The following is a 17,813-nucleotide window of genomic DNA, read 5'->3' on the forward strand; positions in this document are numbered from 1 at the left end:
GCAGCTGAGCACATATGCTCCAGTCTAAACTAAGCATTCTGAAGCCCACGTACTTCTCTTTGAACCACAGACCCTGCCATTCCCATCGTACCCTTAATGAAGCATAATCAACTGAAATAGTTGTTGCCTTCCTTACCTATCAGAATCTCCTACAAACCTCAGAAGACTCATTTCAACACAGAATCTGTAACCTCTTCACCATGCCATTTGGGTTATGGTTGGGCTCTCATTCACATTATACCAAAGGTCCTTCAATATGCCTTTTCTATGTGGTTGAAAGCATAGTGACATGCAGTGAACACTGCTGACAGACAACACCAAGTTTCCTCATCTTTTGGGAAGCATAACCACTGTGATTATCCGGTAAGATACAACACAATCTCTGGTGACTCAAAGGGGCTGCATAGTATTGTGGGTGGCAGTAATCTAGTAGCATGATTCAACTGATGGCTATCTGGAGTGAGATTTTTATTTAAGCAGGTCATTTCAATCTCACATTTTTTAGTGTTTATTTAATAAGCTGAAGGCCTAAAATTTATTATTGTTTTTCCTTTTTTTAAAAAGATTTATTTATTTATTTGAAAGTCAGAGTTACACAGAGAGAGTAGAGGCAGAGAGAGGGAGAGAGAGGGTCTTCCATCCGATGGTTCACTCCCCAATTGGCCGCAACAGCTGGAGCGGTGCCTATCTGAAGCCAGGAGCCAGGAGCCCCCTCCAGGTCTCCCACATGGGTGCAGGGGCCCAAGGACCCCAGGCCATCCTCCACCGCTTTCCCAGGCCACAGCAAAGAGCCAGATGGGAAGAGGAGCAGCTGGGACTAGAACCGGTGCCCATACAGGATACCGGCACCCCAGGCCAGGGCTTTAACCCGCTGTACCACAGCAACAGCCTCTCTTTTTCTTTTTGTTAAAAAAGATTCATTTATTTGTTTGAAAAGCAGAGATACAGAGAGGCAGAGGCAAAGAGAAAGAGAGGTCTTCCATCCACTGGTTCACTCCCCAGAAGGCTGCAACAGCAAGAGCTGCAACAATCCGAAGCCAGGAGCCAGGAGCCGATTCCAGGTCTCCCACACGGGTGCAGGGGCCCAAGGACTTGGACCATCTTCCAGTGCTTTCCTAGGCACTTTAGCAGCGAGCTGGATAGGAAGTGGAGCATCCAGGGCTCAGACCGGCGCCCGTATGGGATGCCAACAGTACAGGCAGTGGTTTACTCACTACACCACAGCGCTGGCCCCTCAACCCCACTTTTGCAACCCCACCATTTGACCCTTCCCTTGACCCAGTCATACACCCAGATCCCATACATCTGTCTCTAAGGCTATTTGTTCTTTACAGTGAGGAAAAAATATAATATTAAAATTTTTGTATCTAATTCATGTCAAAATAGTCAACAAAATATCACTGACATTGGCTAAAATGTCACGTGCTTAAATACAGAATAGAAATGATTAACTAAACAAAGGGAATCTATGTTAGAAATCGACACTGGAACAATTAGCCATAGTGTAAATATTCAAACTAAATAATGTATATTGAATCTTTGCTAGACAACTGGGGTGAATGAGAGTTTTGAAGGTGAAACAGGTATACATTTAAAAGATTCATCTCAGAGTTTGCATGAAAGCCAGTGTTGAGTATGGAGGAATTGGGCTGCGATTGGCCCATGGTACTCAAAGTTTCTAACTCAGGGCCAGGCACATGGCAAAGGCTCAGTAAATATTTCTTGAATGAATGCATGATCAAATGGTCTTCCTCATAGATACATAATGTAATATTGGGACTTGGAGAACTGGCTTTAAAACCATCTATTCTAATCTGTGGATTAATAAATTAGATTTGGGGAAAGTCTGCACTGAATATAATGTAGGTGTTTCTGTTGGTTAATTAATGAAAAATGATCACAAAGTAATTATTCTTAACCTTAATTTCTCCATCTGAAAAGTCAATGAACTATATCTGTTCTATGAATAATTGAGTTGAACTTGAAAGCGAGCTCCCCACTCCAAAAGCCTCCCACACCACCAGCTAACTGTGATTTATTCTTCTACTTCTGAAGAATTTTAAGCATCTTCAATCTAAGTTGACTGACAACCAATCTGTGCTTCCTCTCTCTTGACTCTCACAGGAAGAGGATGTTACTCGTGAAAGCCGTTTCAATTTCAGCGGTTATGGGATGGGCCACTGCCTCCAAGTGAAAGATGGAACAGCCGTCAAGGCCACACCTGCCAACCCGCTACCACAGCCCCCCAAAGATGCAGATGCCATCAAGAAGAAGTTTGTAGACCGGGCAAAAAGGATTGACACGATATCCCGAGCTGCCTTCCCACTGGCCTTCCTCATTTTCAACATCTTTTACTGGATCACATACAAGATCATTCGGCATGAAGATGTCCACAAGAAATAGATGTGCCCTACAGACCCTGGGACCTTCTCGCTTAAGTGTTGTGCTTGTAAATACACAGTGAAATTGTCATTCTATCACCTTGACAGAGGAGAAGATTAAGGGAGGGGGGAGGGGGGAGTATGGGGGAGGGAGTCCCTGGCACCTACATGACAAAAGACAAGTTATGCAGGCAATGAAGAAAAGTGCACAGAATCAAGGCATTGCAGAATCACTTCAACCTAATTCCCTTCCATAGTCTTTAGCATTCTTCCTTCAGATGACACATCAATCCGACATGACATGCAGGCTCAAGTTCTCAAGGGCTGTCTGCCTTTTGGTTTGGTTTGGTTTTGACTACTTCTGGTACTGAGAAGTTAGCTTCACACACACACACACACACACACACACACAGTAAAATGGCTACCATCAGACCATAGCAACTAGTCTATAGTGAGTCGAGGACCAAACTTTTTCAGGAAAATGCTGCCTCGTTTTTAAAACAAGCCTCCTGAGCTACGTTCTTTACAATGTCTGTAATTAGCGTTTCACCTAAGAAATCCTTTTGTGGGTTGTAAATTCTTTCTACCTATCCAGAAAACAACAACAACAACAAATGAACACCAATGTCAAAGAACAGATTTCTACTTTACTGTCAATGTAGGTGTGCATTTTAATATTATTTTTCTTTCCTAGATGTAATTTTGGGGTTTAAATTGTGTATTGTGTAATTGATTTGATAGTGTACTCTCTTAAAGATAAATGCCCATTTTATTTTAGATTCAACTTAGTGCACTTTTTCTTTCCCGCTTTGGCTATATTTATGTGTGACTTTAAGTGCCCAAGCGTGACTCAGCCATTGCAGCCACTCAGCCACAGTATTTATGGAGATGGTGTGTCCTGAACGATGTAGCTCCAATTAGCTTGAACTTACCATTTCTGCTTTCACTGTAGATGTAACTACTAGTCCTAATGTCAACTGACTCATGATTTCTACTGTCAGTCAAAGTGAATATCGTTTTAAATATCCTTGACTAACTTAAAGAATTTTAAAATTGTACTGTGATTTTCATAACCCGTTGCCTTTTTGGTACCAGAGCTACGTGGTTTGAATCCTGGCTACATGTTTTAAGTAAGAAAAAAAATACGTATTTTTGCTTACTCAGATAAAAGACAACCTGTAAAAATATAAGGATATAATTAAATTTTACATGTGCTGTAAAAGGGGTTATTTTAAAAAAAGCATTTGTTCAATTTCAATAAAGCTAAGTGTGCCACAACGTCTTCTCTAGAGTCTCCATTTCCCACTAAAGTATAAATCCTTTGTATGACAACAATAATTTGAATTTTTGTATCTACTCTTCCTCATAAGCTTAAAGCATTGCTATAGCTATTATGTCATTAATATTTACAGCATACTCATGCAAAAAAGGAAAAAAATGTCTTATTTGAGTTGTAGAAGTAGGGAAACAGGAGCATTATTAGCCATTGTGAGCCAAGTCTAACAATGGGTACTCAAATGAGACATGGACAAGTTCCAAGAGCACTGAAGAACTGTAAAATCTTAAGGTGAAACAAAATTTCTAGCTCCCCATCCTGATTGCGTTAAGAATAGAATTTCCGTGATGAAAGAAAAATTCTGAGAACCTCACTGAAGTACAAATAACTCATCTTAACTCTTGTAGATTTTCCTTGAGCAAAGTCATCCTTCATTCTTAGGATGACGTGCACTCAAGTTTATATTTATGGCCTTCTAAACCTATTTTAATATTGAATAATTTCCATAGAGATGAATATTGGAGAGTGGCTACAGGTATGAATTTTGGAGACAGTAGCTCAGTCACCTGTCAACAATGTAATCTTAGTGTGGAGGAAAGCCCAAGAAAAACCTTATTTGGTTCACAACTTCTATGAGGCTGGCTCTGTGGTTATATACTTCAATTAGAATACTCCAGTTTTCCCTGAAAATTCAGCAAACAATAGAAAACTACTATAAATTTATATCCCCAAATATGTCAGTTATGTATTTTCTAGGATTTCCTTTATATGCAATATTTTCCTTGATTAATAAAGTGATATCAATAAACTCAAAAAAAAAACACAATGTAATCTTAGGTAAGTTACATGATGTCTCAATAGCTCTTGTTTCATAGATTTTTTTTTCCCAGAAGATTCCCTGGAAAAACTGCAAGTAAAGCCATTAGCATGATGTGACATGTAGTAAATTCTCAATAATTGCCAGATATAATAAAATTAGTATTACAAGTAGTATTGGTTATCCTCTGGGCAAGAAGTTTCATAATGTATAGCCTTGGCAAATTTAATGTTATGCTTTTTGCATCATTACTAAAATAATATTTCTATTTCATTGCTCATTCCTTTTCAAACAAATAAGGTGAAATATTTGTCCTTTCACTGCAAAAAAGCAAAATTAAGGATAAGATGCCCTCAAAGATGGATGTGACCGCATAGGTATCCTTGGAAAAACCCTAATGCTGCATATAGCACGAGGGTCAAATGGCAGTTTGAGTTGAAAATCCTTAGCTAGATGGTCATGTTTTATCTTGGAAAGTACAGTTCCCATTAGTTCAATTAGAAAATTGAAAACAGATTCACTTCAAGACATAGACAAAGTCACCTTTGATGGCAAGAGAGCTTCTTGACTTTTCTCTAGTTCTAGGCCACATTCAGTGGAAATAACTCATAAGTGCACCCATTTGAGTTACATAAATAAGACAAAAATCTCAGGGAAAATATTTTGAATACAATATACTTCAATGAAAACCTATAATGTTATTACGAATTTTCTTTGGAACATATTTCCTTCTGTGGGGAGCAACTGGGACTAGACTGTTACTCGAATTAAGACTTATTTTATGCATCTGCTCTCCCACAATATGGCGCTGGGAGAGGAGGAAACAGCTTCTACACAGCTGCCTCCAGTTCAACCAATAAACTGTAGGACCTGCTCCTGATTGGAGGAGAGCAGCGTACTCGGCGTGTGGGTAGCAGAGTTGGGATTGGTGGAAGAGGACTATAAAGGAGGAGAGAGACAACATGCACCAGGAACATCTATCTGAAGGAACACCTGTGCAGCCCCCGAGAGAGCCGGCCGGCGATGTGCCACTCCCCCGCGGAAGTGGGGAAAGTGGCAGGGGGAACCGCCCTTCCACGGAGGTGGAAGGATTGGTAGCCAACCCGGGAAGAACCAGCAGCAAACCCGGGGAGGGCCGAGCAGACAAAAGAACAGCGCAGGGTCCTGTGTCGTTCCTCCACGAAGAGGGGGAGCGACACCTTCTCGATAATATTTGAAGAAAAAATAGCTCAAGAGTGAAATCATGGCTCTAAATGAAAAGAACTTATTACCCATTTTCATTAGATTGGAAGCTTCTGGAAGAAGGTGGTTATGTTTCCTTGGGTTCTACACAAGGCCTACCAAACCTTGAGTGCCTAATGGATATTGTTACTATCTCAGTGAAGGATATGCTGTGTCTGTTGACAAAGTTACCTGAGTTCTCCCCAACCCAGAAAACACACGAGGTCAACACCTACTGTCACCAGTTTTCAGATGATGGATTACTGGGGGACTTTTAAACATTTTTCAATTCCTACCACTTGGTTTTAAGAAAATATTAGAATAACTCAAGATATTTGATGACATTCTCAAATATCTTGGCCCTGAACAGATGTTACGAACCAGACTGGCTGTCGATTTTTAAAAACCCTTCCAGACAGTATTAGCATTAAGCTCCTCATCTATGCCACTGCACAGAACTGCCAAATCCTGAAAGCAACATTTCCAATAAAGATTAAATGAATATCATTTTACATTTCACTTACCCCATTAATATCAAATGTGAAGGTGCCAATCAAAACACAGCACAAAATTCCATGTCATAGGATTCACAGCTCTGAAAAAGAAAAAAAAAAATCTCTTCAGAACTTTTTTAGGATTTTATGCGTTTCCTAGTTTAAGTCTAAAGTCACATTTGTGGGATGAATCCAAATCCTAAGTCTGCCAGATATTCTTTTTTCATCTTTCAACCTCTACTTTAGTTTTTTTCTTTTTTCACCAGTGTGGGTGGGCTTTTTTTCATCCTTTAAATATAATCTGAATGATTCAAGAAATACACACACATTTTTCATAGATCACAAAGTAGAACTAAAGATAACACCAAAATTTCAGACTCATAAAGCACATCAAAATATCAGCACGTTTTAATGTCCACAACAGCATTTGATTCTGACAGTTGTCCAAGATGACCAGGCCACAAAAGGTCAGTATCCACCCCTTGATCAGTCAATAAACAAAAGCCCCGTGAATTAAATGCCCCAAATCAACTATCACATTGGAGACTGAACATCCAGCATAATTTGTTCCTTAACTGCTCAGACCATACACTTTCCTACATCCTTATTAGCTGAGGACAGAAAAGCTTGGAAAGTAAGTCATTGTAGCGCTGATATATCCTCAGGAAGAAAAAATAAATTGGACAGGAGGTATACAAAATATTTCTGTTGAAAATGTGTGGGAGAAATAGCTCAAAATTTTACATACAGCATGAAGAGTATCTTCAAAGAGCCTCAATATCTTATTTGGCCAAATGGCTGAAAAGATACCAGGGTTAAAAAAAAGACCAAAAAATTTCAATTTAAAAAGTGTTTATTTCCATTTTTTTAAGACGGGAAAACAAATTCGTTTTGTCACACATTTCCATACAAGAAAAGATGCATATTCTACTCCGGTGCAAATACATTTTTAAAATAATGATTAATTCTTGGGGGCCAGCACTGTGGCATAGCGGGTAAAGCCGCCGCCTGCAGTGCCAGCATCCCATGTGGGCGCCTGTTCAAGTCCTGGCTGCTCCAGTTCCTATCTGGTTCTCTGCTGTGGCCTGGGAGGGCAGTGGAGTATGGCCCAGGCCCAAGGACACCCACATGGGAGACCAAGAAGAAGCTCCTGGCTCCTGGCTTCGGATTGGCGCAGCTCTGGCCGTTGCGGCCATCTGGGGAGTGAACCAGCACGTGGACAATTCATTTTCTCTCTCTCTCTCTCTTTCTCTCTCTCTCTGTGTGTGTGTGTGTAACTCTGACTTTCAGGTAAATAATATATAGATCTTTAAAAAAAATAAAATAATGATTAATTCACAACAGTAAACACACACACACACACACACACACACGAAATCTGGTCATTTGCAATAAAATGGAGGAAACTGGAAAACATCATACTTAGTGAAATAAGCCAGTCCCAAAAAGGACAAATACTGTATATTCTCCCTGACCTCTATAACTAATAGAGCACATAAAAGGTGCTCTATTATATATACAGAAGTGAAATTGACACTTTGAGAAGCATCGACTATGAATACCCCTTGTCTCGACTGTTGAGGAACAGGTTTTTTTTTTTTCCATACTATTTGTTGAGCTCCTTACTTATCATAGAGTTAATCATATGTATATAAAGTTAATTGAAAATAGATCTTAAAAAGTACGAGTTAGGAATAGGAGAGGGAGGAGGAAGAGGGGTGGGAAAGTGGGTGGGAGGGTGGGTATGATGGGAAGAATCACCATGTTCCTAAAGTTATAATTATGAAGCGTATGAAGTTTATATTCCTTAAATAAAAGGTTTCTGGGAAAAGGAAAATAAATAAAATAAAATAAAGTAAAATAAAATAAAATAAAATAAAATAAAATAATGAGCAATTTAATTCCCCTAAGCTGATGACAGTGGGCATCTACTATTTTTAGAATACGACCTAGCCTTTGGAGAATACTTTCTCATTTTGACAGAAATGATTCACAAATATGTGAATGTCTCTTTAAAGAGGAGAGCAAAGCTCTCAAGTGCTGTTTGTGCAATGTGCACGGCACTGGCTTTCTGATGGTAGGGCCCAGGGCTGCTGATGGAATGGACAGCCTGCTTAGTCCTGATGCAGGTCCTTACAAAGATGGAGGCAATGGCAAGGAGACTCTTCATGTACAAGGACCAGAACTAACCAAGAGTTCATCCAATTCAGTACACAGCCATGTCTTAAACTACCCCTGATTCTTGAGCAGAAAGATTTAGAGGCAGAATAATGAAGAAGGGAAAAGAGATAAAGGGAGGATCGTGGCCCAAAATCCCATTAAAGGCATAAACCAGACCCTGTCACTCTGCTTTGACCTCTCAGTGGCTCTCCAGACGCCTTGCTGTGGTCACATGATCTGCCTGCTGTCCTACCATGCCCTCCTGTTCCCTCCACCTCCAGGCTCGTAGGTGACCACCTTCCCGGCCACTCCTACCACTGGGTATTTGTGCTTGTTGCGCTGTCCTCTTCCCCTAGAGCAGGAGCTGTTTAACTTTTTTCTGAAAAGGGCCAGATAGGAAATAGTTTAGGCTTTGCAGGCCATACAGTCTCTATTGCGACTACTCAACTCTGCTAGCGTGATGCAAAAACAGACAAAGACAGCAAATAAGCAAATGGCTGCTGATGTGCTCCAGTAAAAGTTTATTTCCAAAAACAGGCAGCAGACCAGATGTGGCCTGTAGACAACACATTGTCTAGATACACAAAGGGCTTACTCATTTACATCAGACCTTCGTATCAGGGAAGCCATCACTGACCACCTTGTATATAGTTTGCACTCTCCAACCATTATACTATTTCCCATTTCTGTCATATTTTTATAGTATTTTTCACTTTCTGACAATTGATGTTCTTATATATTTCTCTCTCTCCCTCTCTCGCTTGCTCTCTCTGTCACACACACGTACACACACGACAGCTTCAGGAGAGAAAGTAGAAACTAGTTCATTGGGATCTACATCTGTGCCTGGCACTTAGTAGGTGTTTAATCAATACAGTAATTGTTCAACAGATATTTGAATAGTTAATACGGTATAGAGTTAATTGAATATATACAAGGCAGGCTTAGATGTGGAACTAAGGAACTTAATGCTACCCAGTTAGATAAAAATTGCTGTGGAAACTTAAGTATGCAACAATGGAGGACTTGTACTAGATTAGTATTTTACAATGTTTATTCTACAAATCCCTAATGCTCCAGATCTTTCAGGGTGTGGGACGTTAGCAGTCCTGCCTGAACTGAGGCGCTATAATTTCCCACTGACTTTTATCACAAGACACGGGCCCCTACAGTGTGGAAGTTCTAAGAGGCACTGCAGGAGATCTCCTGCATTCCTGCATTCTAAACACATTTCTCTATGCCCCACTCTGTAGTGGCAGCTCCACTGCCCCTTAACAGTCAGGATCGATCACCCCTCTGGTACAATGCCCCTCTTCTTTCCCTGCTGAGAGGCCCACAGATCCAGGCAGCAGGCTCAACTTGCTGTTCAATGATCTGCAACAAGCATCACCTGGAGGAAGCAGAGGCGGAGATCCCAGAGAAGGTTAGAGACTTGAAACTTTCTATCTAAATTCTCTTAAAGCATAGTTTTCAAAAGGATAAGAGCATGACCCTCATCATATATAAATTTAAGGCAAGTCAAAAATTGTGTTTTGCTTATCAATTGATGAAAAAACTATACAGTGTTAAATCAGTCCAAAGAACATTTGAGAATAAAAGGGTGTTTGTTATAAGTTTCCCAGGTTAGATACACAACTAGCTGGTGTCCAACAGGGTCAGAAACAGAAAACTTGGGGGTGAACTATTCTTTGCACTGAAATTCTTTACATTTCTACAGGACAAAATTCTACAAGTCCATGTCTACCTCTGCAGAACAGTTAAATAGCTCAGATAATACAATGTCAAGACCAGCACTGACTGAAAAGCACCTATAAATCCTTTTTGCATAATTCCAAGTCTCAGGTAATTTTTCTGACAGACAAATGCAATTCAAGTGTAATACTACCAACTGACTATGAATATCATACCCTAAAGAGGCCGAGGCCCAGAGAGTTATCACACCTTGGGCTCAGAACCAAAATCCTTAAATTCCATCCTGATTCCTTTCCAACATCTTCCATGAACTTCTATCCATTGGAAAGAAGTTGGAAAGGGCAGTTTCTCCACTCTAAGTTAGGATTCCTTCCTGTGATTATTTACTCATTATGCTGGAAGGCAGGTGGCATGGTTGTAAAGGTAGAGTTTGTGAAGTGACATCTAAGTTCAAATTCTCCCTCTGTCTCATTTTTGTAAAATGTACTTGGTTGATGCTTTAATGCCCCAAAACTAAAGGTAATGTAAAACATGATGATATCCACCTCATTCAATTGTAGTTGAGGATTAAATTGATTAGTACCTGCCATTTAATGGGTAACTGAATACATATTAGTTTGCATTTCCCTTTCCACTTGCCTTTAATTACTAATATTTTATTTCCCTAATGAAGCCATTCAGGACCTCTCACCTATAAACTGAGTCTATTCCTATGTGATCTAGTGTAACCACAGCAATTTCAAACCATCACCTAAATATCACAGAGGCTGGTTGAAAATGAGAAAACTTTGTCTAGAGACGGTCTGAACAAACTTCTTTGGCTTTTTACTTTCACAGCTTGTCCTAATATAGAAAGGAACAATTTTCTGGTTTAAATGCTGAAAAGGTTTAAGTTGGCATAACCAGGACCGGGGGGGGAAGTTCTTAGGAGGACTTTTGCCATATGGAATTAACATCCATGCAGCACCAGTACAGTTTCCAACTTGCTTGCAAGGATGTTCCAGCAAATCAACTGGGAGCATGGGGATGGCAGCCTTGGGCCAGTTCTCTTCAAGCTTCAGTTTATTCTCCTGTAAAATGGGGAAGAATGATGGCTTCCCATCAGGCCTAGCATGGAGTAGGACTCCAGTACCTAATAAACACCATCACCGTCAACATCATTTTGTGGACAAGGAAACTGAAACACAGCACAGGGAAAGGACTTGTCCACTGTCACGGAGGTGGGCGGGTCCTGCTGCAGGTACCAACTGTGTGATTCTAGGGAATGTTCGCAAAATAAGGATGATGATATTTATCCCACCTGCCCACCTTTCGAGGCTGTCTTAAGAATTAAATGAAAGCACGAATACCAAAGGTATCTGAAAACTATGCCAGGGATGAGGACACTGGGCAGAGGGAGGTTAAGTAATTTGCCAAGGGCACATGGCTCATGTCACAGCCAAGATTGAAACGCAGGCCATCTCTCTGCAAGACCCATGCTCTTAGTCACCACGGTCTATCGCTTCTTCAATAAAAGAAATTATCATGATGGAATAGATGCTAGTACTCTCCCCTCTGCACCAGTTATACTCCTAAGATTTCTAGATAACATTTTGTACATGTATTCTTTGTAGAGCCTATCCTTGTTAATTATTCATTTCCTCGTCCACTTCTCCTACTATCTTATGAAATCTCAAGGGCTTTGTATTATTTTTCCGGGGGCTAATGTAACAAATTACCACAAACGGAGTGGTTTAAAACAATGGGAATTTATTCTCTTACAGTTCTGGGGCCAGGAGCATGAAATCAAGGTGCTGGCAGTGCCAGGCTACCACTGAAAGTTCTAGAAAGAATCCTGCTTTGCCTCTTCTCAGCTTGTTGGCTTGCAGTTGCATTCCTCCAACTTCTGCCTCTGTCCTCACATAGGCTCATTTTCTCTGCAGGTCTGTCTCTCTCCAGATCTCTATCCCCTCACAGGGTTCTAACGAAATTCAAATTAGGTAACCAAGGTCAAGTGCTAGCTAAATTAGGTAACTGAGGTCGAGCAACTAGCCCATAGCAACACTCAACAAAGATCATTCATATTATTTTTAGGCAACAAACACAGTATTTATTAAATCAAATAATGAAACCAAATAGGACCAAAAAGCATGAAATACAGCCTTTATTCAAGCTGTCAATAGAAAATATTTTCCCATCAGCCCTTTCTCCATGCATAATCTTTTTAGAGCATCAGTGAACATCCCATTTAAAAGAGAGAAAGGCTATAGGAGCAAAGAAGGTGAAAAAGAAAAGGCTTGCCCTCCCTCCCCCGGGGCAAAAATTAAACAGCCAAGGAGAGGCAGGAGGATTTCTAAGAGATCATGCTCAGAAGATGGAATTGCTTTTCTGAAAGCAGAAAATTAATACCTGGAGGGTCTAAAATGTAATTATTGTATTGATCTCAGGGAAGCCTTGGATGAATCGAGCTTTTTAAAAAACGTTTTTCATTTTTGCTCTCTGGTGTCATTGAAATGGGCTCACACGTCAGGATCTGCAGACTGCAAAGTATCGGAACAGCACACAAGGAGGCAGGCAAAAATGCCCTGTTAGAGGGGTCCAGGAGCTATCTCTTTAGGTAACACCCAAGGTGTGTCCACCTGGTGCTCTCTTACCAGATAATGTTCTCAGTGGCTTTGGGAACCAATTTAACAAACTGCTAATGATGTGGCAAGGCACCACCAGGCTGCAAATCCCCTACTGTGGCCTCACTCCAACCATCCTGCCTGCCGAGGGAAGGGGGTGCTGCAGGGGCAGGAAGACCCCAACCCTCGGGACTAACAGCAAAGTCAAGCTGACTGGAATTCTTTCCTCTCTAGTCCCATTGAGGACAAGGCTCTTAAACGTTCTAGCTATCCTTCCTGGTCAAAGATAAACTTAGGCACATTGCAATTTTAAAGAGTTTCTGCGAGTACACATTCAGGAATCAGGCAGCACCAAACCATAAGCAGTTTGAGCTCCACCCAAGGAGAACAAGGCAAAAACTTTTATAAGGTGTTGGCGGAAGCAAGACAAGGAAAATGTTTGATCGGTCAAAGTGGAATAGCAGCCTAAGAGGCCCTGGACAGAGATCAGTTAGCAGATTCCGATTGGCTACACTGAAGCTTCCTTTCCTAGGAGGTGGCCATTTGCTCTGGGCTGTTTCAGTGGCTTGTGTAGGAACCCAGAGCGCTGGAGCCGCCTCAATCTACTGGCCTCTCACTTAAACCCTCCCCAGCCACTTTTCCTTTCAGTCAGTTCACCCAAAATTTGCCTGGAGGCTCTGGCTGTCTCCAAACCCAATGGAAGCCTTGATGCTAACGACTAGACACTCTGGATTTTTAAGAAACAGCCCTAAAAACAACTCAGCAGGAAGGCATAGGGAGCCCTCGGTGCTATCGGGGGCAGGGGCAAGGTGTCACTGTGTTTGAGGTCTTTGCGGACCCCTGAGTCTAGGGTTATGTTTCCACTAAATTATTCATTCAATCCAGCATTCCATATCCTCCCTCAGGGAAACTATGCGAGCTGTGGATGGTTTCAAATGGCTGGATCTGGTCATTCGGGAAAGGGAGAGAGAAATGAGGCTAGAGACTAAAGCAGGGAAGAAAGGGTGAAGTCGCGTGCCTGGCTCAGATTCTTCCAAGTTGTGGGTTGTCATTAAGAACTTTCATGTGGGGTGAGGGTGGGGGCAAGGTTGGCTTTGGAGTTCAGCACGTAATTCTGGCTACAGAGATCAGAGGGAGATGCTGCTGGGTAATCGTGAATGTTTTGAAATTAAACATTCTTGTTGAAACCTGCCGAGCTCCATCTAATACTGAACATCATTTGAACAAAGGAGAAGAATGTCCATCCTGGACAAAGACAGAAGCAAAATAGATCCTAGAAGCTTGGCTAAAAATTATTTCTCGTTAAAATCCATTGAAATTCATCATCGTACTAGCTAAAACTTCAGCAGCATTCCACTTCCAGTTACAGCTGAGAGTTAAGAAGAGAACCCAAAATGGTAAGGTAGTATTGCTCTGTCATTAAAAACACAGACTTTAGTGCCGGCATTGTGGCACAGCAGGTCAAGCCACCGCCTATGACATCGGCATCCCATACCTAAGGCCTGGCTGCTCCACTTCTGATCCAACTCCTTGCTAATGCACCTGAGAAAGCAGCAGCAGATGGCTCAGATGCTTCTGTCCTTGTCACCCATGGGGGAGACCCTGATGGAGTTCCTGGCTCCTGACTTCAACCTGGCCCAAGCCCCTGCCATTCTGGCCATTTGAGGAGTACACCAACAGATGGAAGATTGATATTCTCTCTGTCTGTCTGTCTGTCTGTCTCTCTCTGTAATTCTGCCTTTCAAATAAATAAAGAAATCCTTAAAAAAAAAAACACCTCAGGCTTTAGCATCAGGCATATCTATGTTTGAGTCTCAAAGTATCACTTTGTCTTCCTGTCTGTTCCTATTCCTTTGATGTGTTGCTTAATCTCTGAAATTCTCCATTTCCCCATTTGTAACGGCAGTAAAGATAGCAGCACCTGATTTTCAAGGTTTGTGAAATTCATGCGGTGAAGTGTTGGAACTTACATTACAGAGTTTGTGGGTGTTTGGGGCGGGGGGAGGGAGCCAAGACTCCCCAACTGAAGTATTTCTTTACACGTGGAAGGGGTCACTAGGCACTCGTCCTGGCCTCTCTCAGCCTTTCCCCGGAAATAGCAGGTGCATCTGACTCGGGCTTTGCAGGTGTTTTGCTGCCTCCTCCTTCTCTCCCTCCTTTGTGGGAGATGCCTACTGTCCAGAATTGGATGTGGTGCTGTGCTTGGTTCTCCCTTACTTTCCAGCATCAGGGGATGTTTTTGAACACTGCCCTCCAGGGCAAGCCTGTGGCTCTGCAATGTTCTTGAAGTCTGAGTACATCCAGCGTGCAGAGCTTTGGAGAGGGCTTGCCCGCAGATATAAATCACATTTTGCAATACCAACACGATTAACACTAAAAGTAACATGGGTGTACCACATAGAATGTGGCAGCCTTGGTTAATGTTTCCCCAGGAGACTGCCTCCTGGTTTTTAATATTCAAACTTCACTTAAGTGGTTTTTTTTTCTCAGTAGAATGAGGGTTATATTTTTAAAATTACATTTATGCTTTAAAAAAATCAATACAAACTTTTAAACAAAAAAAAAAACAGGAAACATTTCAGTTTCACTCCAAATATAATTGGCATTTAGGACTAATCAGGTTTAGATGAATCAGAAGTACACATAGATTTTTTTTTAACTTTTATTTATTTATTTTCCATTTTGTTTGAAAGGCACAGAGACAGAGAGGCAGATGGATAGAGATCTTCCATTCTCAACGGCCCGTAACAGCCAGGGCCAGGCCAGGCAGAAATGAGGAAACCGGGACTTATAATGTAGGTCTCTCACAAGGACGGCAGAGGTCTAAGTACTTGAGCCATCACCTGCTGCCTCCCAGGGTGCACAATAGCAGGAACCTGGACTGGAAGCGGACAGCCTGGACTCCAGCCAAGCGCTGTAACATGGAACACCGGTGCCGAAAGCCACAAACGTAACCACTGCACCACATGCCTGTCCCACATATAGGTATTTTTAAGTGTCAACAGAGGGGATTTGTGGCCAGCATGTTGCTTGCACCACAAAAGGACTGCAGACAAAGCTATTGCTTGTTAACAACCATATTAATTGGTGTCAACAAACTAATGTTTTAAGCGTTTACTTGGTGCTATGACAGTTTTTTTACAAATGGACATTGAGTTTTATTTGGTTTTGGGTTTCTGGTTGATTTTTAATACATAGTACTTTTTTGCATTTAAAGTAATTAGAAGGGGCCGGCGCCATGGCTCACTTGGTTAATCCTCCATCTGCAGCAACAGCATCCCGTATGGGCGCGCTGGGTTCTAGTCCCAATGGCTCCTCTTCCAGTCCAGCTCTCTGCTGTGGCCCGGAAAGGCAGTGGAGGATGGCCCAAGTGCTTGGGCCCTGCACCCGTGTGGAAGACCAGGAAGAAGCTCCTGGCTCCTGGCTGCATATCGGAGCAGCTCCGGCCATGGCGGCCATTTTGGGGGTGAACCAATGGAAGGAAGACCTTTCTCTCTGTCTCTCTCCCTCACTATCTAACTCTATCTGTCATATAAATTAAAAAAAAGTAATTGGAGGAGTTGGCATTGTGGTATAGCATGTAAAGTAGTGGCCTGCAACGCCAGCATCCCATATGGCAGTGGTTTGAGTCCTGGCTGCTCCATTTCTGATCCAGCTCCCTGCTAATGGCCTGGGGAAAGCAGCAGAAGACGATCCAATTTGAGGTGCCCCTGCCACCCATATCAGAGATCCAGATGAAGCTCCTGGCTCCTGGTTTTGGCGTGGACCAGCCCTCGCTATTGCAGCCATTTGAGGAGTAAACCAGTGGATGGAAGATCTTTCTCTCTCTCTGCCTCTCCTCTCTCTGTGTAACTCTGACTTTCCAATAAATAAATGAATCTTTTTTTTAAAAAAAAAAAAAGGTAAATGGATGGGGAGGAAGAGATGACAGGCACCAAAATTTCAGAGACTTGTGAGTTTCACATTCTTAGAGCAGAAAGAAGAAAGGCTTAAACTGTAGATGTAGGACTCAGACTTCTGCTTAGAATGTACAGGAACTTTCACCTTGACCTTGTGGGATTTGGATCTTCCATTATATGTCCATATGGGCTGTCAGATATGGTTATGTAGTATTTAATCTCCACAGCTGTGCATCACAGCCCCGCAACAGGGAATAAAGCTTTGGGAACTGGGCCAGCGCCGCGGCTCACTAGGCTAATCCTCCGCCTTGTGGCGCCGGCACACCGGGTTCTAGTCCCAGTTGGGGTGCCGGATTCTGTCCCGGTTGCCCCTCTTCCAGGCCAGCTCTCTGCTGTGGCCAGGGGGTGCAGTGGAGGATGGCTCAAGTGCTTGGGCCCTGCACCCGCATGGGAGACCAGGAGAAGCACCTGGCTCCTGGCTGCAGAGCGCTGGCCGCGGCGGCCGTTGGAGGGTGAACCAACAGCAAAGGAAGACCTTTCTCTGTCTCTCTGTCTCTCTCTCTCTCTCTCTCTAACTGTCCACTCTGCCCATCAAAAAAAAAATTTTTTTTTTAATTTAAAAAATTTTAAAAAAAGCTTTGGGAACTGGTATATAACATTTTGCCCACAAAAAGCCAATGTCAAAGAAACTACTGAAAAGTTATTGATTTCTATAAATTACTGATTCTTTAGATCTAGACTAAAGAATCCCAAATGTAGGGGCCGGCGCTGTGACTTAGCAGGTAAAGCCGCCACCTGCAGTGCCGGCATCCCCTATGGGCACCAGTGCAAGTCCCGGCTGCTCCACATCCATTCCAGCTCTCTGCTATGGCCTGGGAAAGCAGTGGAAGATGGCCCAAGTGCTTGGGCACCTGCACCCACATGGGAGACCCAGAAGAAGCTCCTGGCTCCTGGCTGCGGATCAGCACAGCTCCGGCTGTTGTGGCCAACTGGGGAGTGAACCAGCGGATGGAAGACAGCTCTCCCTCTATCTCTCTCTGCCTCTGCCTCTCTGTAACTCTGCCTTTCAAACAAATCTTTTAAAAAAAAGAATCGCAAACGTTAACCATCTCTCATAACTGGCTGGGTGGTGTCTGGGATAATTCGCTGACTCCTGACACAGACATCGGTGCATCAGAGAGGAGTTAAAAGGACAGTAGATTGCATCCACAAGTCTGGATTCCAGTCCAGCATGACGGAACCTCTTCTGTACTCCAGCTTCTTCAGCTGT

At 42.4% G+C, this 17,813-nt stretch overlaps 1 protein-coding gene and 1 long non-coding RNA gene across 12 annotated transcripts in view; one reads left to right on the forward strand and one right to left on the reverse strand.

The window, feature by feature from the left end:
• The window catches only part of GLRA2 (glycine receptor alpha 2), a 202,383-nt gene extending 198,724 nt beyond the window's left edge, over positions 1-3,659 (forward strand). For all 6 annotated transcript variants that reach the window (XM_089324791.1, XM_002719913.6, XM_051827600.3 and 3 more), the window contains one exon: positions 2,125-3,659. In XM_089324791.1, coding sequence (XP_089180917.1) covers positions 2,125-2,403 — 279 coding nt within the window. In that variant the 3' untranslated portion in view covers positions 2,404-3,659. The remainder of the gene's footprint in view (positions 1-2,124) is intronic.
• LOC127484913 (uncharacterized) overlaps positions 1-17,813 on the reverse strand; it is a 226,740-nt gene that overhangs the window by 125,722 nt on the left and 83,205 nt on the right. For 5 of the 6 annotated variants that reach the window (XR_016228347.1, XR_016228344.1, XR_007912138.3 and 2 more), the window contains one exon: positions 6,220-6,290. This is a non-coding gene — a long non-coding RNA (uncharacterized LOC127484913). Of the gene's footprint in view, positions 1-947; positions 1,136-6,219; positions 6,291-17,813 lie in introns of those variants that run through there. The other variant, XR_016228346.1, reaches the window with a different exon arrangement.

This window comes from Oryctolagus cuniculus, chromosome X (genome assembly GCF_051225735.1).
Source record: "Oryctolagus cuniculus isolate XC-2025 breed Fujian yellow rabbit chromosome X, ASM5122573v1, whole genome shotgun sequence".
NCBI lineage: Eukaryota > Metazoa > Chordata > Mammalia > Lagomorpha > Leporidae > Oryctolagus > Oryctolagus cuniculus.